This window comes from Chiloscyllium plagiosum, unplaced genomic scaffold, assembly GCF_037043375.1.
Source record: "Chiloscyllium plagiosum isolate Xiang-an unplaced genomic scaffold, Cpla_swu_hap1 HiC_scaffold_33, whole genome shotgun sequence".
Taxonomy (NCBI): Eukaryota; Metazoa; Chordata; class Chondrichthyes; order Orectolobiformes; family Hemiscylliidae; genus Chiloscyllium; species Chiloscyllium plagiosum.
Genome location: NW_028270171.1, coordinates 4,636,324 through 4,657,210, shown reverse-complemented (window position 1 = coordinate 4,657,210; position 20,887 = coordinate 4,636,324). Strand labels below are relative to the sequence as shown.

At 46.8% G+C, this 20,887-nt stretch overlaps 1 protein-coding gene across 5 annotated transcripts in view; it reads left to right on the top strand.

Annotated features, from left to right (window-relative positions):
* The window catches only part of LOC122542112 (voltage-dependent T-type calcium channel subunit alpha-1I), a 483,496-nt gene extending 465,060 nt beyond the window's left edge, over positions 1-18,436 (top strand). For 3 of the 5 annotated variants that reach the window (XM_087978226.1, XM_087978228.1, XM_087978230.1), the window contains 8 exons: positions 1,340-1,418; positions 2,158-2,279; positions 5,292-5,630; positions 6,334-6,480; positions 8,019-8,156; positions 9,229-9,409; positions 11,475-11,653; positions 16,990-18,436. In XM_087978226.1, coding sequence (XP_087834352.1) covers positions 1,340-1,418; positions 2,158-2,279; positions 5,292-5,630; positions 6,334-6,480; positions 8,019-8,156; positions 9,229-9,409; positions 11,475-11,653; positions 16,990-17,667 — 1,863 coding nt within the window. In that variant the 3' untranslated portion in view covers positions 17,668-18,436. The remainder of the gene's footprint in view (positions 1-1,339; positions 1,419-2,157; positions 2,280-5,291; positions 5,631-6,333; positions 6,481-8,018; positions 8,157-9,228; positions 9,410-11,474; positions 11,654-16,989) is intronic. The other 2 variants (XM_087978227.1, XM_087978229.1) reach the window with 2 other exon arrangements.
* Positions 18,437-20,887: the final 2,451 nt, after the last annotated feature.

The window sequence follows — 20,887 nt, the reverse complement described above, 5'->3', positions numbered from 1 at the left end:
TGGCGAAGGGCAGAGTGTTCCTTTCAGTGTAGTTCTTGGATAATCATTAGAAAAATCAGTCATAGGATCCCTACAGTGTGGAAACAGACCATTCAACACACTGACTGTCTGAAGGCAATCCCACCCAGAGCCACTCCTCTACCCCCATCAGTGTTCCCACAGCTAGCCTGCACATCCTTGTACACCAAGGGCAATTTCCCATGGCTAATCCACCCTAACCTGCACATCCTTGTACACCAAGGGCAATTTCCCATGGCTAATCCACACTAACCTGCACATCCTTGTACACCAAGGGCAATTTCCCATGGCTAATCCACCCTAACCTGCACATCCTTGTACACCAAGGGCAATTTCCCATGGCTAATCCACACTAACCTGCACATCCTTGTACACCAAGGGCAATTTCCCATGGCTAATCCACCCTAACCTGCACATCCTTGTACACCAAGGGCAATTTCCCATGGCTAATCCACCCTAACCTGCACATCTTTGGACTGTGGGAGGAAACTGCAGAAAACCCACGCAGACACGGGGAGAATGTGTAAACTTCATGCAGACAGTCACCTGTGGGTGGAATTGAACCTGGGTCCCTGGCGCTGTGCTGGGGTGGCACGGTAGCTCAGTGGTGAGCACTGCTGCCTCACAGCGCCAGGGTCACAGGTTCAATTCCAGCCTCGGGCAACTGTCCGTGTGGAGTGTACACATTCTCCCCGTGTCTGCGTGGGTTTCCTCCCACAGTCCAAAGATGTGCAGGTTAGGGTGAATTGGCCTGGGGAAATTGCCCATAATGTTAGGTGCATCATTCAGAGGGAATGTGTCTGGTTGGGTTATTCTTCGGAGGGTCGGTGTGCACTGGTTGGGCCAAAGGGCCTGTTTCCACACTGTAGGGAATCTAATCAATCACCCAATTTAATTACTCGGAGCGTGACACACACACACACACACAGGTCGTGATTTTAACAGGGTGGATCAGAGAGACAGAAAACCATTCAAGCAGACAGAAAGGAACACAAGCTTTAGGAGGGAGAAAATATTACAAGAGCAGACACAATGACCGGCTATGAAGCAATTCCGAATTTAGAGACACTGCCAGGTGAAAGCAGATGCAGCTGGATGGACCCGCAGAGGTAATGAGATATGGCAGGGTTTGAACTGGAACAGAGAAATGTTTTAAGGAAGGAGATTGAACTGTGCTGTTTGTGTTGAATCAAAGACCCTGTTCTTCTCTCAGCTTTGCCTAGGCACACTGTGATGTGATCACTGATTAACTTTCTAACCAGTGAGATTGACTGACCTTTCTGTTCCCCTCTCTCTCTCTCTCTCTCTCTCTCTGTGTCAGGTGGGGAATCTCGGTCTCCTGTTCATGCTTCTTTTCTTCATTTACGCAGCGCTGGGAGTCGAACTGTTTGGTAAACTGGGTAGGTGACTGTCTGGATCAGTTGGTTACATTGGGTGATCCAGCCCCACTGAAGGTGGGAAGATCCCAATCCCAGGACTGGCACATTGTGAGTCCCATTGTTTGCCTCTGAGTCTGAGGATTGAATCAGAGCCACTGATGGTAAGGGAGTGCTGCACACTCAGCAGTGGGACTTTCCACACTCAATGTTCATGTGAGGCACCCCCCCCCCCCACCCCAGGTGGATGTCAGAAATCCCACAGCTCTGCCTGATTATCCTGGCCATTTTTAAATCCTGCGTTTGTCATCACAAAAGCAGATAATGTGGTCAATGTCTACTTTTGGAAGTTTTCTGGATGAAAATTACCTCTTGCGTTTCTGACGTAAGAAAAGTGACCACAGTTCTCCATGGGCTGTGAAACTTTGAGATACCAGGAGGTTGTGAAGGATGCTATAGACATGCCAGTCTTTTGTTACTGGGGAGGGGAATGAATTCCAGAAAGGATAGAGTGATTCCTACCCCTCTCACCTCTTGCCCCATTTCCCCCATCATCTCTCCCCTGGATTATGTATCATTGGGAGAATGTGCAAGAAATTCATTTTCTGTAGCAACTTTCAACATTCCCAGTTGGAGGCTGCATTCGTCCTGACTGTATCCTGGGAATTATTACCCCTGATTCCTGGGAGTATCTCGGGGTGAATGCTGATTGGTGTAGATGCCACCACTTCTGCAGGTTTGACTGCGTCGTTTCCCTTTCCAGTCTGCGATGAGGACCATCCCTGTGAGGGAATGAGCCGTCATGCTACCTTCGAGAACTTCGGCATGGCATTCCTGACGCTGTTCCAGGTGTCGACTGGAGACAACTGGAATGGGATCATGAAGGTAGGGAGTAAGGAATGGGCTGGAGCTTGAGGATGTTGCTGCTTGGGTTGTGGGAAAGGTGCTGGAGGGCTTCCTGCTGATGGTGTGGTCAGTGCAATTCAACTGCTGTTTGGACTGAGAGGCTTTGAGAGAGAGGGAGAGAGAGAGAGAGAGAGAGTGTGTGTGTGTGTGTGTGTGTGCGTGTGTGTAGATTAGATTAGATTCCCTACAGTGCGGAAACAGGCCCTTCAGCCCAACCAGTCCACACCGACCCTCCGAAGAGTAACCCACCCAGACCCATTTCCCTCTGACTAATGCACCTAACACTATGGGCAATTTAGCACGGCCAATTCACCTGACCTGCACATCTTTGGACTGTGGGAGGAAACCAGAGCACCTGGAGGAAACCCATGCATGTGTAGGGAGCATGTGAATGTATTGTGTGATTGTGTGTGTGTGCGCGTGTGTATATAAGGAGTGTGTGAATGTTTTGTGTGAATGTGTGTGTGCATGTGACCATAGGATATAGGAACAGAAGTAAACCATTCAGCCCACCAAACCCACCTCACCATTCAATGCGATCATAGCTCTGAATTCCACTGCCTTTGCCTCTAACCTTGATTCCCTTCCTGATTAAAAACCTCTCTACCTCAGCCTTGAGTATAGCCAATGACCCAGCCTTGACAGCGCTCAGTGGTAAAGAATTCCACAGGCTTATTACCCACTGAGAGAAGCAATTCCTCCTCAGCTCTGTTTTCAATGAGTGACCCCTTAACTCTAGCATTAGGCCTCCTGACCTTCCACTCTCCCACAAGGGGTAACAGTTTCTCCTAACCTATCCTATCAAGTCCCTGAATAATCTTCTGTGCTTCAATGTGGCCTCCTCTCATTCTTTTAAACTCTTCTAAATTTGAGTACACACCTAACCTACACAACATCTCTTCATCAGGCAGTCCGTCCATATCTAATTCACTGTGAAAACTCAACGCAGTTCCTTCCAAACCTGCAGCATCCCCAGGAAGGAGAAAGGGCTGCAGATACTTGGAACACCACCCCCTGCAAGTTCCCCTCCGAGCCACTCACCATCCTGACTTGGAAATACATCGCCGTTCCATCAGTGCCGCTGGGACTAAATCCTAGAGCTTCCTCCCTCAGAGCATAGTGGATACCCCTCCACCCCATGCTAAATTGCCCGTATTGTTAGGTAAAGGGGTAAATGTAGGGTAATGGGTGGGTTGCGCTTTGGCGGGTCAGTGTGGACTTGTTGGGCTGAAGGGCCTGTTTCCACACTGTAAGTAATCTAATCTAATCTAAATGCGAGTCCTTTGTCTTGCTGGAACCTGCATTCCAATCTTTCTGTAACGAGGCGCTGGCAGCAGTGGTTGGAGTAGACAGCTCACCACTGGAATTCCAGACTATTGTTAAACATAGAACACAGAACAATACAGCACAGAACAGGCCTTTCAGCCCACGATGTTGTGCCGAACACTTGTCCTAGCTTAAGCACCCATCCATGTACCTATCCAATTGCCGCTTCAAGGTCACCAATGATTCTGACTCTATCACTCCCACAGGCAGCGCATTCCATGCCCCCACCACTCTCTGGGTAAAGAACCTACCCCTGACATCCCCCCCTATACCTTCCACCCTTCACCTTAAATTTATGTCCCCTTGTAACACTCTGAAATTGTTGTCACCTTTGGTTTCAAATTCCTCTTCAACTTCGGCTGAGTTGACCAACCCCCTGAACTTGTGCAACCTCACCAGGCACTCCTTCAACTGCACCCCCACCCCGGCTCTCCTCCAAATCTGGCCTCTCCCATTTTTGATTAGCACCCACGCCCTCAGCTGCTTGGGCCCACGCTGCTGCGGTTCCCTCACTCAATCATCCCAGCCTCCACCCAGCTTTGCTTAAAACTGAACCAGCCTTTAGTCATCCCCACCAGAGCTCATAATATGAAAGTAAGGGTTAAGTTTTGTTTCCTAATCACCCATGAAGCACCGTGGGACGTCGTGCTGCGTTGAAGGTGCTATACAAATGCAGGTTGTTGTTCTTGCGTGGTGCCCTCCCTTTCACTAACACTGACCCAGGGCACTGCCTTGGCAGCATTTTAAATCCAGTCACACAGATGCTGCCAGCGCCTCGTTACAGAAAGATTGGAATGCAGGTTCCAGCTAGACAAAGGACTCGCATTTAGATTAGATTACTTACAGTGTGGAAACAGGCCCTTCAGCCCAACAAGTCCACACTGACCCGCCAAAGCGCAACCCACCCATTACCCTACATTTACCCCTTTACCTAACATTATGGGTAATTTAGCATGGCCAATTCACCTGACCTGCACATCTTTGTGACTGTTGGAGGAAACCGGAGCATCCAGAGGAAACCCACACAGACACGGGGAGAACGTGCAAACTCCACACAGTCAGTTACCTGAGGCGGGAAATGAACCCGGGTCTCTGGGGCTGTGAGGCAGCAGTGCTAACCACTGTGCCATCCTGCTGCCCACAAATTATGTAGCGCCTTTCACCACTTAAGGCTATCGCATTGAACATTACAGTCCATTGAGTGCGCTGAAGCCAGTCTTGTAGTGTATGAGGCGTGGCATCCATCGTGGGCACAGCAAGATCCCACACATGGCAGTAAACTAAGTAACTAGCTTGAGTAATGGCCCAGGGGCGCCAATGGCAACAGGACCATCCCCAGGCAGTGGAGGGTTCAAACGTGACCTCGCATTAAAGATCCTGTCGGAAAGTTGGGGCCCCTGGCAGTGCGTTCCCTCCCTCCGCAGCGGGACTGCCCATGGATGTTCATCCAACCTTCTCCCTCATGGGCAGGAGGGCACCACTGAGCGGGAGGGCGTTCAGAATGAGTTACCTGTGTCCCGCGGCCAATCCCTCAACCCACCTCAATGAGGAAAAGCCAGCCTGCTTGTGGGATCTTGCTATGCAGCGCCAGCCGCTGTGCCCCTCTGTGTCAGTGCAGTTTCTCTGAGAGGCCGTTCCTCCTAACTCAGTCTTTGTTTTGACCAGGACACCCTCCGTGATTGCTCCAACGATGATCGTGGTTGCTTCAGTAACCTCCAGCTGATCTCGCCGCTGTACTTTGTCAGCTTCGTGCTGACCGCCCAGTTCGTGCTGATCAACGTGGTGGTGGCGGTCCTCATGAAACACCTCGACGACAGCAACAAGGAAGCCCAGGAGGACGCCGAGCTGGACGCTGAGATCGAGATGGAGCTGGCCCAGGGTTTCTGCTGCCAGCTGGCTGGTCCATCAGCCCTGGGGGGCAGCGCTGGGTCCGACAACGGCCCCAAGGGTCACAAGAAGAAAGCAGAGAGGCCAGACCCAGGGAAACACATCTCGCCTGCGCAGGTAACCACACGTTAGCCTCCAACACACGCAGGACGCTGCACCCCATCCAGGGCAGAGCAGCTGCTTGATGGGAACCTCGTCCACCACCCCCATCACCCACCTCCTCCCCCCTCCCCCCCCGACGCAGTGTATGCCATCTACAAGACCCACTGCAGAAATTCACAAGGCTCCTTAAGGCAGCACCTTCCCAACCCATGACCACTTCCACCCAGAAGGACAAGGGCAGCAGATATATGGGAACACCACCCCCCTGCAAGTTCCCCTCTGAGCCCCTCACCATCCTGACTTGGAAATATATCGCTGTTCCTTCAGTGTCGCTGGGTCAGAATCCTGGAATTCCCACCCTAAGGGCATTGTGGGTCTACCTACAGCACATGGACTGAGGTGGTTCAAGAAGGCAGCTCATCCCCACCTTCACAAGGGGCAACTAGGGACGGGCAGTATATATCGGTAATGCACACATCCCATGAACAAATGGGAAAGCCAGTAGTTCATTTTTATCTGCTCTGTCAAAGCCTTTTTAATCTCCCCTCTGTTCACATTTTACTTCTGTCACAAGTCTGCCCAATGTTAATACAGCTCAAAGTTGGACAAAGTCTTTATAGACACCCGATATGTACACAAAGCAAGCAGAACAATCATTGATAGAAAGTTGTTCTGTCTTAATTTAAGGATTATTTCCTGTTTTTCTGTAACACTGCAGGAGAACTTGTGGCTGGACAGTGTCTCACTAATCATACGAGATACTTTTGAGAATGAACTGTTGATGATTGATAACCTCTCTGGATCTATCTTCCACCATTACACCTCTTCACCCACCTGCCGGAACTGTCACCACGACAAGCAAGAGGTTACCAGTTTGTCTTCTGTGTTTTTGTGTCTTTTCAGTGACTGTTTTATGTTCATGACCCTGTTTCTGATTTCCCCCAACAAGGTGGAAACATCTTGCCCCCATCAATCCTACTGAATCCGTACGTAACCTCAAAAACTTTACTTCTGTTGTCCCTTTCGGGTTAAAAGGTTAAAGGTCAATCTTCCCAAGAAAGAAAATCTCACACTCAGCCTGGAAGAGATTCTGAAATATGATCGTTACGTCCACGAGAGGTTTGCCAGTGTGCTATCAAATACGTTAGGAGTCATTGGAAAAGCTCAGCGGGTCCAGCAGCATTTGTGGAGAGAAATCAGAGTTCATGCTTAGGGTTGACAGACCCCTCTGAGAATGGCAAACCTGACCAGCTGTGCTTTTCCAGCACCACTCTAATTTGGGGCGGCACGTGGCTCAGTGGTTAGCACTGCTGCCTCACAGCGCCAGGGACCCGCGTTCATTTCCCGCCTCGGGCAACATACTTCCTGTGTCTGCGTGGGTTTCCTCTGGGTGCTCCAGTTTTCTCCCACAATACAAAAATGTGCAGGTCAGAGTGGATTGGCCATGTTAAATTGCCCATAGTGTTAGGTGCAGGGGTAAACGTAGGGAAATGGGTCTAGGTGGGTTGCTCTTCGGAGGGTCGGTGTGGACTGGTTGGGACGAAGGGCCTGTTTCCACACAGTAGGGAATCTAAACTCCCTTCTGAGGAGGGGTCACTGAACCCAAAACATTAACTCTGATTTCTCTCCACAGATGCTGCTGGACCTGCTGAGCTTTTCCAGCAATTTAGCAACCAACATTCTTTCTGTTTTTACATTAGGAATCACATCCTTTATTCCCAACCCTCTCGACTTTCCCTCATCAAATGCCACTTATACAAAGAGGAAGGTTTAAGGATGGTGTTAGTGTAGACGCCCCTCATTCATGTAACACATTCTGCCAGCTTGGGGTTGGTTAGTTCAGTTGCTTGAACTGCTAGTGGGTGACGCCAATAGTGTCAGTTCAATTCCTGCCCCTGGCTGAGGTTGCTATGAAGGATTCCCCTTCTCAGCCTCTCCCCTCGCCTGGGGCATGGACACCATCAGGTTAAACCTCCACCAGTCATCTCTAATGGGAGAGCATGAGGACTTTACATTCTGTCAAACAGTGCCATTTTCTTCAAAAGCATCAAGCCTTCCTTTGCAACAGAATTCACTTCATCAAATGCTACAGTCCAGGAGTAACCATTTATATTTTAAGGTGCTGCCCCAGTTTGCCTATTCTCACAAATTCCTGCAAATGCCCCCCCCACCCTGAACCTTCAGTATTTATCCAGTTTCTTTCTGAAAGTCACTGTGAAACCTGCTTCCCATTCCAGATCACAAGAACTCACTGCGTTAAAAAGGAATTCCCCGTGACACCTCTGTTCCTTCTCTCTTAAAAGATCCCAGTTCCAAATGAAGGCTTTCCATCGAGTTGGTCTGGATAGGGCTGGAGGATGGGAAGCAGCTAGTAACCACTCAGGTCTCATTGTGTCTTCCCAGGTTCACCTCGCTGAGACAGAGGCATTCTCCCTGACCTCAGAGCTCCTCTCGGACAAATCATCGTCAGTCGTTCTGGCTGATGACCTGAGCTCAGACGACAGTGTACCTCACCTGACCACCAGGGAAGGCGATGAAAAGGTATGGCAAAGGATATCCTCTCCACATTCAGAGTGCCAACCTCCTGCCAATGCCCTGGCACAGCCTTAGGTTTAGGGCACGCATCCATCAGGAGTTAAGCTTAAGCCATTTAACATCAGTGATGCTCTCCCATACCTTGCATTTATATAGGACCCCATCACATTTATGTCCCATGGTGGCTTGTGCTCAGTTCATTGCTTTGAAACGTTGTGACATCTTGCATGTGCAGTGGTCACTTGATGCACAGCAAGACCCCGTAATCTGTAATTGGGAACCAGCTGACCAGTTTTTGATAGTCTTGCTTGAAGAATCTCTGATCTCCTGGTGCTCTGTCTGTGGTTTGGTTACCTTCAACATCCTGAGTTCTGAGCAGAAAAAAACCCAGGTGTTTCGGCAAGGACCAGGAAAGGTTCCAGTCTGGCAAAATGGAATTCTCTCTGTTTTCAACTCCCTGCATGGTCTTAGTCCTTCCTGTGTCTATCACCTCCTCCATTCGCCCAACACCAATTCCAGCCACTTGCACATCCCAGATTTCCATCTCTCCACCACTGGTGGCTGTGCCTTCAGCTGCCTGGACTCTAAGATCTGGAACCCATGCAAAACCACCATTCCCCAACACCCCACGCCCCCACTCAAACCTCTCCATCCTGAACTACACCTTCAACATGTTCTTCAAAGCGGAGCTTTTGACCAGCTGGTATAACAGCTCCTTCTGTCTGCGTGGTTTGGTGCCAAACAGTGTTTGACAAAGCACGCTTTGAGCATTAAAGGGGCATCAAAGGTGCAATTAGCTTCAGTGGCTAGATGCGATAAACGTCCACTGTGCGGGTTCAATTCCAACACCAGCTGAGATTGCCAGGAAGGACTCTCCTCCACAACCTCTCCCCCTTGCCTGAGGTGTGGTGACCCTCCGGTTAAACCAGCACCATTCATCTCTCCCTAATGAGTGAGCAGGACCATGATGGCTTTACCTTGACTTTATACAAATGGCAGGTTGCGAAGGATGAGTGTGATGGAGCAGAGCTGCCGTGCGTCACAAGCTAATACGTGTACCTGTGCTTTCTGTTCACAGGAAGGGACAAATAAACCTGGTGTTCATGAGAATGGCAACACAAGCATCTTAACAATGAAGGAGACAGCGATATACAGAACAAACTCACTGCCAAACAACAGCTACACTTTGCAAGTCGAGAATTCAGATTTAGGCCAAACAGTTGCAGAAACACAGCCGGAGCCCATGGAGCAGATTGCTGGTGAGCAGTACACTGAGTGTTGCTGTTATTTAATTAGTTGCTGTTTATAGCAACCCACCTTGTGTTTCTCTCTGCCTGAAATGACAATTCAGTCTTAAAGAGAGCACCCTCTTCTCACAGTGAGTCCATCAGTTTCCTGAACCAAGTCTGAGATGAAGTTGGGAGTTGGGGGGAGGTGGTTTCCTTTGTTTTGGATTGAGGGTCATCATCCAACCTAGCCCCAGTTTCCTCATCCTGCATGTGTCCCCTCCACTGGAGTCAGCGAGGTCTGTTCAGGAGCAGGGAACCCTCTCGGAACCTGTTCCCTTCCCTGACGAGGGAACCGCAATGAACTGTTCCCTGTTGAAGAGGAGAGTTTTCAAGATGTAATGGGCACAGAAATGTTGTCAATGCCTATGAAGGTTGGATTGCATCTAACACAAATTAAATCCCAACTCCAGCCTTCACACCTTCCAGCAGGTTAGTAACTTGGAGTAACAACTACATTTGTCCCATCCTTTGACAAAGGATCGTGAGACTAACTGCGATCCTCTCATCTCCAAATGTAACAGTGCTCAAACATTCTTAGTCTGTGTGTCACATTCCCACATGTTTTCAGTGTAATTACACAGCAATCACTGCAGAATTTTACCTTTCATTAATGAATGCATTTTAACTTAAAATGCTGGATCCATAGCCACCTCTAATTTACGTTATTGACTTTTTACCCATTCATGTCAAATTGTGGAGAAGTGTGAGCACTGCCTGTGAAAGAAACTTTTCTTTCCTTGAATACATTAGTTTGCAATCACAGAGACAAGTTCCATCTTATGCTGCTGACCTTCATTATATTGGAGCAAGACTTGGTTAGAGATCTTAATGTACGAAATCCATGGATAAATGTTAAATTCAGTTTCTCATAAAGAAATGTATCTACTTTTGCAATAGAATTTAACCGAGCCATCAATTTCACACCATCTTGATGTGTGAAACAGGGTCCTATCAGAAGTGGGTCATGGGTGTTTATGAACTGGCTGTGAAGGAGCGTGCAGCTTAAAAGGGCCCCCTGGCCCTATTAGCCATGGTAGTCTGTGTTACAGTTCCCTCAGGGACTCAAGGTTACTGTGACAACATACACCCTTCTCTGCATGTTCTAGATTGGAGCTGTCAGGTCATTTATCTCATTGCTGTTTGTAGGGATTTGCTTTGTGCAATTTGATGGCTGTATCGCCTGTGTTACAACAGCGATCACTCTTCACCAAAATGTCCTGAAAACTACTCAAAGGTTATGCAGAAAGATAAGGTCTCTCATTCAGAAAGGCAGAGAAAGATTCCAAGAAGCACCAACTATTGGAGTACTGTGTTGATAGTGTAAGGGATAAACAATGTTTGCATTTTCACTGAAGAAGAAATCAAACATTTTCATCTTGCACTCATCAGGACCGATGCAAGAATACCAAATCTCAAAGGGAACAACAATTTATACTGCATGAGAAAAGGCTGATTGACAATTGACAATAAACAATAGGTGCAGGAGTAGGCCATTCTGCCCTTTGAGCCAGCACCACCATTCATTATGATCATGGCTGATCACCCACAATCAGTATCCTGTTCCTGCCCTATCCCCATAACATCCCCATGATTGGTTGGTCACTTGGCTCTGATTGATCATTGTGTTGCCGTGGAGAATACATCATGGAACTATTGTCCTCCAGATTTTTGTTTAATTCAATAAAGACTCAGTGCCTGGACGTGTTCCTTTAGTTTGTGAAGGAATAGATGTTGTTTCTGGACAGTGAACCACAGAGGCAATTGAGACAGAGAGGAACAGACTCCTTGACATCTCAAATTACCTTGCTACGTTCCTACAAGATGTTTCTTAATAGTTCCCTCTTTGTCACCTGTCTTACCATCTCCTCTTGTGGTTCAGTGTCAGCCTTTTGTCTGACGTCTACTCCGATGAAGTAAGGTGGTGTGTTTTACAATAAGTGAGGTGCTCTGTAAATGCCAGTAGTTGTTGTTATTTCAGCTATAACTGGAAAATATGAGCAGAGTCCTGATGAAGCTTTCTTGTTGCTTCCCTCAGTAGCTCCTCGCCAGGCTTCTTCTTCCTCCTCTTGTCTTCAGTTTCAAACAGAGCTCTTCCATCCCGCGACGCTTTCCCCAGCAGAGCAGGCTGACAGCACCCAGCACGCCAAGGTCGCTTCTTCCTCTTCCTGGGCCTTGCTGCAGTCATCCAACATGGCCTGGTCTCTCCAACGACAGGTAAGGCATACAACTCAGAGACAGACCCTTCGGCCCAACCAGTCCATGCTGACCATATTCCCAAACTAAACCAGTCCCACCTGCCTGCTCCTGGTCCATATCCCTCCAAACCTTTCCTATTCATGTACTTATCCAAATATCTTTTAAACATTGCAACTGTACCCACATTCATTCCACACATGAACCAAAATTTGTCCCTCCTGGCTTTTTAAAATCTCTCTCTTCTCACTTTAAAAATATGCCTCCTAATCTTGAAATTCCCCATCCGAGGGAAAACACCTACCATTAATCCTATCTATATCCTTCATAGTTTTATAAACTTCTATAAGATCAGCTGTCAACTTCCTATGCTCCAGTGAAAAAGGTCTCAGTCTCTCCAACCTTTCTTCATGAATCCAACCTTCCACTCCTGGTAAATCTCTTCTGAACTCTCTCCAGTTTAATAATATCCTTCCTATAGCAGGCGATCAGAACTGGACACAGTATTACAGAAGACACCTCACCAACGTCCTGTACAACTTCAACATGACATCTCCAACTCCTATACTCAAAGGACCAAGCAATGAATGCAAGAATGCTAATTGCCTTTTTGACCACCCTGTCTACCTGTGAGACAAACTTCAAACAATTATGTACCTGAACCCCTGGGTCCCTCTGTTCTACAGCACTACCCAGGGCCCTACCGTTAAATGTATAAGTCCTGTTCCAGTTTGTTGTACCTTGCATTTATCCAAAGTCACCAAAACATAAGAAATTGAGAGCTGGGAATGGGGTTGGTTAGCACAGGAGTGATTGGGCATAGGGCAATGGCCCAGATGAACAAACATGTGGAACTATTGGAATTCTGGAAAAATCTAATACAAGAATTTATACTAAAGGGAATGTTTAGTCACAATTGATTCCCAGAATGTTCAATATTGTCTTTAAACTGTTTGGCTCCGTAGAACAGTCCATCTTCCGTAATTACACCGGCACCACTCCCCACCTCTTCCTCCGCTACATTGATGACTGCATTGGCGCCACCTCGTGCTCCCGCAAGGAGGTTGAGCAATTCATCAACTTCACCAACACATTCCACCCTGACCTTAAATTTACCTGGCCCATCTCTGACACCTCTCTCTCCTTCCTGGACCTCTCCATCTCCATTAATGACGACCGACTTGACACTGACATTTTCTACAAACCCACCGACTCCCACAGCTACCTGGATTACACCTCTTCCCACCCTACCTCCTGCAAAAATGTCAACCCGTATTCCCAATTCCTCTGCCTCCGCCGGATCTGCTCCCGGGAGGAGCAGTTCCACCACAGAACACACCAGATGGCCTCCTTCTTTAGAGACCGCAATTTCCCTTCCCACGTGGTTGAAGATGCCCTCCAACGCATCTCGTCTACATCCTGCACCTCCGCCCTCAGACCCCACCCCTCCAACTGTAACAAGGACAGAACGCCCCTGGTGCTCACCTTCCACCCCACCAACCTTGGCATAAACCAAATCATCCACTGACATTTCTGCCACCTCCAAACGAATCCCACCACCAGGAATATATTTCCCTCCCCACCCCTTTCCACCTTCCGCAAAGACTGTTCCCTCTGTGACTACCTGGTCAGGTCCACGCCCCCCTACAACCCACCCTCCCGTCTTGGCACCTTCCCCTGCCACCGCAGGAATTGCAAAACCTGCGCACACACCTCCTCCCTCACCTCTATCCAAGGCCCTAAAGGAGCCTTCCACATCCTTCAAAGTTTCACCTGCATATCCACTAATATCATTTATTGTATCCGTTGCTCCCGATGCGGTCTCCTCTACATTGGGGGGACTGGACACCTCCTAGCAGATCGCTTTAGGGAACATCTCCGGGACACCCGCACCAATCAACCACACTGCCCTGTGGCCCAACATTTCAACTCCCCCTCCCACTCAGCTGAGGACATGCAGGTCCTGGGCCTCCTTCACCGCCGCTCCCTCACCACCAGACGCCTGGAGGAAGAACGCCTCATCTCCCGCCTCGGAACACTTCAACCCCAGGGCATCAATGTGGACTTCAACAGTTTCCTCATTTCCCCTTCCCCACCTCACCCCAGTTCCAAACTTCCAGCTCAGCATTGTCCCCATGACCTGTCCTACCTGCCTATCTCCTTTTCCACCTATCCACTCCACCCTCCTCCCTGACCTATCACCTTCATCCCCTCCCCCACTCACCTATTGTACTCTACGCTACTTTCTCCCCACCCCCATCCTCCTCTCACTTATCTCTCCACCCTGCAGGCAGTCTGCCTGTATTTCTGATGAAGGGCTTCTGATGAATGTCGATTTTCCTGCTCTTCAGATGCGCCTGAACTGCTGTGCTTTTCCAGCACCACTGATCCAGAATCTGGTTTCCAGCGTCTGCAGTCATTGTTTTTACCTGGTCAAGAACAGTAACTTTTTAAATCTGTTTTAGAATTCAAAAACGCATTTTTTTTCTAAACGCACAAGGTTCACAGTTTGAATCAAAAGAATTTTATTAGATAACCAAATCAAAGAACATGAAACTACTGACTGCACCCAACCTTAAATAATCACTTCCCTCAAAGATGTTAAACGTACGCCAAACACTTAACCATTCTATATTCTAAACTTCTTAACTCAAATTTCTTTCTTTTGATTTACACCCCCAGTAACTCAAGTCAAATCCATATCAGAAATTGGTAGATTGATCATTGGGTTTGAGTACATTTGTATAAAAGCTGAGATTTGTTTGGACCTTCCACTGACATCCAGCAAGATTGGCCTTGACTATGACTCGAAACGTTGACTCGCTGACTCTCCATCGATGCTGCCTGACCCGCTGTGATCTCCAGCATTTGTTGTTTTCGGTACAGATTGCAGCATCTGCAGGAATTTCATCTTCCAGGATTGAGCTTTCATTTCTGAACTGGTCATCCCACGTACAACACCAGTATCATAGGGCTCTTCATTTCAGCCACTATGGATCAGAACTTCCTTTAAGTCTGAAGTCTTGCATCTAAATTTCCCTCTTTCTCTTTTCTGAGCTTGTCCATCTCACTGTTGGCAATTCTTCAGTTAATAAGAGTTGTAAACTCTTTTAGTCAGCGCACACAATTCCAAATGAACTACTTGAAAGACATGTTTGCTTCAGTAAGTTCATTCTAAGCTAAAATAAAACCCTTCTTGAGACTAGAGGCACACCCACAATCTAGCTGCAGCCCTGTCGTTATTATCTTGTTGACCGTTGCAACTCGTTCACCTGATCAAGCTGGAAGCCAAGTGCTTCATCAGAAATTATCTCCTTGAGAAAGTTGTTTATTAAAACAACCATCATTCCAATATCAAGTGTAATTTATTTCCCCAAAAGCCCAAGGATCTGCCGAAATACGATAAAGAATATCCTTTAACCACACATTTGACCTAAAAGCTGAAGGTCCTTTTGAAAGCAGACCTAAACGGACCCAAACAGACCTGGAAACTCTGAGGAAGGCTCACTGGACCTGAAACGTTAACTCTGATTTCTCTCGATGTGGAGGTGCTGGTGTTGGACTGGGGTGGACAAGTTCAGAAGTCATACAACACCAGGTTACAGTCCAACAAGTTTATTTGGAAGTACAAGCTTTTGGAGCATTGCTCCTTCGTCAGGTGAAGTCACTCTGAAAGCTTGAGATCCCAAATAAACCTGTCAGACTCTAACCTAGTGTCGTGGGACTTCTGACCTGATTTCTCTCCACAGCTGCTGCCAGACTTGCAATTGCTGGTTTTATTTGAGACCTGTAGACTCACTGAGTTCGGTCCATTGGAAAAAAATGTTCACTTTTAGGTCCATTTGGACCAAACTATTTTTTCCAAAAGTCCCAAATGGTCCTAAGTGGTTGATTGCAGCAACAAACAGAGACAAAGAATAAGTGCAGAGTTAAAGAAATAAAAACCTTTACAGATATGGTAAGGTTTTTGAGGGGCATAATGTGAACCCATTCCCAAACAGACTAGGCTACAACGGGTTCGAGAGTTATTAGAATGGAATCCCCACAGTGTGGAAACAGGCCATTCAGCCCAACAAGTCCACACTGACTCTCTGAACAGCATCCCACCCAGACTCACCCCTCACCCTATCCCTCTAACCCTGCATTTCTCATAGCTAACCCACCTAGCCTGCACATCCCTGGACACTATGGGTAATTTAACCTGGCCAATCCAACTAAACTATATATCTCTGGAGTTAAATAACTATTTTGATTTTGGTTGAAAGGTGATTCATAATAAAGGGTCAGGTCAGTCATCGAGTCATTGAGTCATCGAGTCATCGAATCATAGAGTCATAGAGTCATAGAGATGTACAGCATGGAAACAGACCCTTTGGTCCAACCCGTCCATGCCGACCTGCTATCCCAACCCAATCTAGTCCCACCTGCCAGCACCCGGCCCATATCCCTCCAAACCCTTCCTATTCATATACCCATCCAAATGCCTCTTAAATGTTGCAATTGTACCAGCCTCCACCACATCCTCTGGCAGCTCATTCCATACACGTACCACCCTCTGCATGAAAAAGTTGCCCCTCAGGTCTCTTTTATATCTTTCCCCTCTCACCCTAAACCTATGCCCTCTAGTTCTGGACTCCCTGACCCCAGGAAAAAGACTTTGTCTATTTATCCTATCCATGCCCCTCATAATTTTGTGAACCTCTGTAAGGTCAACCCTCAGCCTCTGACGCTCCAGGGAAAACAACCCCAGCCTGTTCAGCCTCTCCCTGTAGCTCAGATCCTCAAACCCTGGCAACATCCTTGTAAATCTTTTCTGAACCCTTTCAAGTTTCACAACATCTTTCCAATAGGAAGGAGACCAAAATTGCACACAATATTCCAATAGTGGCCTAGCCAATGTCCTGTACAGTCGCAACATGACCTCCCAAATCCTGTACTCAATACTCTGACCAATAAAGGAAAGCATACCATACGCCTTCTTCCCTATCCGTATATCCAAAAGCCAACAATATCCTTAACTAGCAAACAGTCGGTCCTGGGGTTCTTGGATAAAGGATTCCCACCTGTAATTATTAAAATAATATCTAAGAATTTCCACAAAGGGCATATTTACTTTATGAAATTCTTGGCTTTCAGCAGAGAGAGATATTTCAATATTTGTATAATAGCATTGTTGGGAAGTCAGTAATCATCTTGTGTGCCTGACTGTGTCTCTGTCTGCACACACTGCTCATATTTGATCACTCCAAGAGAAATAGGACCCTCCAAAGACTTCCCTTTCATGAAGAGCAAGATGAGAGCAGTTTGTCATCACGGAGTGTACTGGGGCCCTAACATTTGGTTTTATTTCTCCTCAGGTTGCCATCAGTGATACCTCCCTGAGTGACGGTTCAGTGGACAGCCTTCAGACAACACTAGAGAACAGCCTGAGATTGGCGGTGTCACCTCAGTGCACGCTGGCTCTCCCCATGGTCTGTACCGCTCTGTCAGCCCAAAGAAACACTCCCTCCTTCACCCCGCCTCTCCGGATAAACCCCTTCCAACATCGGACGAGCCGAGGGCTCCAGATGATGAGGGGACGCCAAAGGAGTCAAAGCAGCGGGGGCAGCACCAGCCCGGGATGCACATATCAGGACTCCATGGACCCCTCGGATGAGGAAGGGATCAGCCACTCCCTGAGGGCCAACAGCGAGCAGTCTGAGACACTGAGCAGCCTCTCTCTATCCTCCCTCTTCTCTCCATCGCGATCACCACCCACTCCAATCAAAAAATGTAACAGCACAGGCACTTTGGACACTGTCTCAAAAGGCAGGGACACCAAACAATTTTATACCGTTGACCAACAAGGGTTCCTAACAGCACCCTCTTGGGTGGCTGACTTCTGCAGGAATAACCATCCTGCTTCTGGCCTGGGAGGCCAAGGAGCTGACCAGGGGACAGACACTGAGGACATTAAAATAGCACATGTGCGTCCACCCTCCCAGATCCAAACTGGGCCTGAGTACAACGCCACAATGCAAAGGAAGAAAAGATGACTTTGCAGAGTCTTTTTTTTAGTAATAATAAAAAAAGAGAAAGACATACTGGCTGAAACACTTAGTTTACCTCATCATGTGAGAGTTATGCAGTCCAGCTATCTCGTGGCGTATGTGTGTACCGGATGAAAGGTCACAATTAATTCAACTCTTGGTGTGTGGAGTCACTCTCGAAACCTAGGCGGCAGAAATGTTATCTCTTTTTTTTGTTTCGTTCTCCTCCCAACTTCCAAAATCAACGAAGAATGTAATGTTAGTTGATAATAACAGCCACTAAGATCTGAACGAGGGTGGGTGAAATTGATTTCAGAGAAGGTTCTGGAATCCCCTCAGTGCATTAAATTGAGGGTGGGAGGAATAACTCCAGTTAGGCTCATCAGTGTCATGGTGACAGAGTAGGCCGTAACTCCAGAATGGCAGCAAGCTACATAAATGATGATGTACATTTACAGGTTGCTATGAAGAAAGAGATGGGGGAGTTAAGATTTCAGAATAAGCAAAGATGGATCACACTGAAACTATTTGGGATTCAATAACGGAAATCTATTTATAAAAAACCATTCGAGCTTGTTGGAAAGAGTTCTGTTGTTGGAAATTTTGGAGAGATTGCTTCAAAGAAGTGTTCATACAAATATTATTTTTTTAAACATTTGTTTATTCCCATTTTATTTAAATGCATGCTTTGAATATTTGGTTTGTGCCAAATCAGACTTATTCTTCTAGATGTACCAAATGTAATATTTATACAGAAATAATATATTAAAATATGTCTAGCCTGTAATTTTTGTAAACTTTTGCGACAGTTCCAAGTGAATCTTCAGCCTACGTTTCACGCTGAGGCCACATTGTCAAAAGGGGGTGGGTGTGTGTCTCACTGACAATCTAACAATGTGAGTCATTCCTTCTCTGGGTTCAAGCAGATGTCAATGTCTTGATGGAATGAGTTTGACCTTTTTGTAGCCCGATGAGCCCATTCCATTGAGGACTGAGATGAGGAAATATTTCTTCACTAGAGGTTGAGGAATTCTCTACCACAGGACACTGATAGCCGGGCCACTGAATATATTCAAGACAGAGATGGATACATTTCAAGTCTAGATGACTTTTCAACAGAACATCAGCTCTGGTGAAGGGTCACCTAGACTTTAACTGTTAGTTTGCTGTCTCTCCATGGATGCTGCTTGACCCCTTGTGATTTCCAGCATTTTTTGTTTTCAGTACGTATTCCAGCATCTGCAGTAAGTTGCTCTGACACTACGGAAAAAAAAAACTTCCTTCTTTTCCACCCCTGGGTTGGATTTAACAGCTCGCAATTGCATAGCACTTTTTATACCTTAAAACCAGCCCAAGGTGCTTCATAGAATTGCAGTTCAGAGCAAATTTAACACAGGGCTACATAACCACATCATAATCATAAGCATATAACAGGATGAATGGTCAAAACTTTGCTCTTAGAACTTGGTTTTAAGGATCATCTTAACAGTGAAGAGAAAGGTTCAGGGGGGAAAATTCCAGAACTTGTAATTATCAGAGTGTAGGTCTCTCAAGGAGTTGTAAGGATGGAGATGGTTTCAGAGTTGGGGGTGAGATGGGGATGAGGCCATGGACAGACTTGAGTGGAACAATGAGAATTTCAGATATATTTCAGTTAACATTTTATGATGCCCCTCTGAAGCAGGTGAGACTTGAACTCAGGTCTCCTGGCTCAGAGGTTGGGACATGTGACGTGTTTCCTGGAATTCCCTGTTTGATTGGGGTGTGTGCGTGAGTATTAGACACCAGAATAAGTGAAAAAGCACATTCAGAAATATCCATGAGGCACAACCAGGAATAACAAGCCAGTCTGGGAACGCTCAGGATCAAATCCCACCACACGGTCCACTGACCATGCAGCCTCAGGGAGTGGACAGTAAGAAAGCTGGGCTTCAATACTCTGAATCATACCTGGTGTTGAACCAGAGGAATTCGTACGCAGGAACTGTTTGGAATTTTATTATCGTTCTACATCCAAAGGAGAATGATCAATGATTCGCAAACTGGCTCAAAGTGAAGCTAGGTTGGAATCATTTCCTCTTTATCCCTCCTATTCAGAAGGGCCATCACACACAAATACATGACTTTTAGAACTTTCCTGTTGAACCTCTTTAGAGATATTGTTACAGACCTGTGGAACAAGTGGAATGTGGACCCAGACTTCTTAGCTCAGAGGAAGGGACAATGCCACTGTACCACAAGCTCAATTTTAGAACAATTGTTTTCCTAATCAGCCAGTTCGGAGACATTATCCCAAATCTCTGGAGCTGTTGGGACTTGAACCCAGAGTCAAGAGCGTGATGCTGGAAGAGCACAGCAGGTCAGGCAGCATCCGAGGAGCAGAAGAATCAATGTTTCGGGCATAAGCCCTTCATCAGGAATCAGCCATTTCTGATGAAGGACTTATGCCCTAACCGTTGATTCTCCTGCTCCTCAGATGCTGCCCGACCTGCTGGGCTTTTCCAGCACCACACTCTTGACATCCGCATTCCTCACTTTCTCCAAGTTGAACCCAAAACCCCTAGCTCCGAGGCAGGGACACTCCTCTGTGCCACAAAGTCCGTTTGGATCAATTTCATGACAGAAATGTTGCCACAATACACTTGTTCATCAACACCAATTCATTTTCTTAATTAACTCGATTACATTTGAAATCTCATATTTGTTCTAGAATATTGTGTGGGTCTCAAAATGTTCATTTCTACCGAATTTGCCTGTTTGTAAAACTATGTAATTAGCACAACTCCCCTGATCTTGTTTTATCGTGTGATGATTGTTTTCTTTCAGTATTTATCCATTTCTGTTTGAGAGTCACACTTTGACCAGCTTGCAACCAACTTTCAGGCCGTATGTCCCAGATCATAACAGCTAAATATGTAAAAACATTTTCCCCAGTCCTTTTGTCAAATGTATTAATGCCTATCTACATGACGATTGTAGAATGTTCAGTATCATTCATGATTCCTCAGATACTGAAGGAGTCTGTGCCCAAATATTTCAAGATCTGGACAATATCCAGGCTTGGGCTGACAAATGGTCTGTGACATTTGCATGCACAAAATGTCAGACAATGACTAGTTCCAACAAGAGAGACTCTAACCATCGTTCCATGACAATCAATGGTATCACCATCACTAAACTTTACCCCCACACCTCCAACTAACAACATCCTGGGGGTTACCATTGA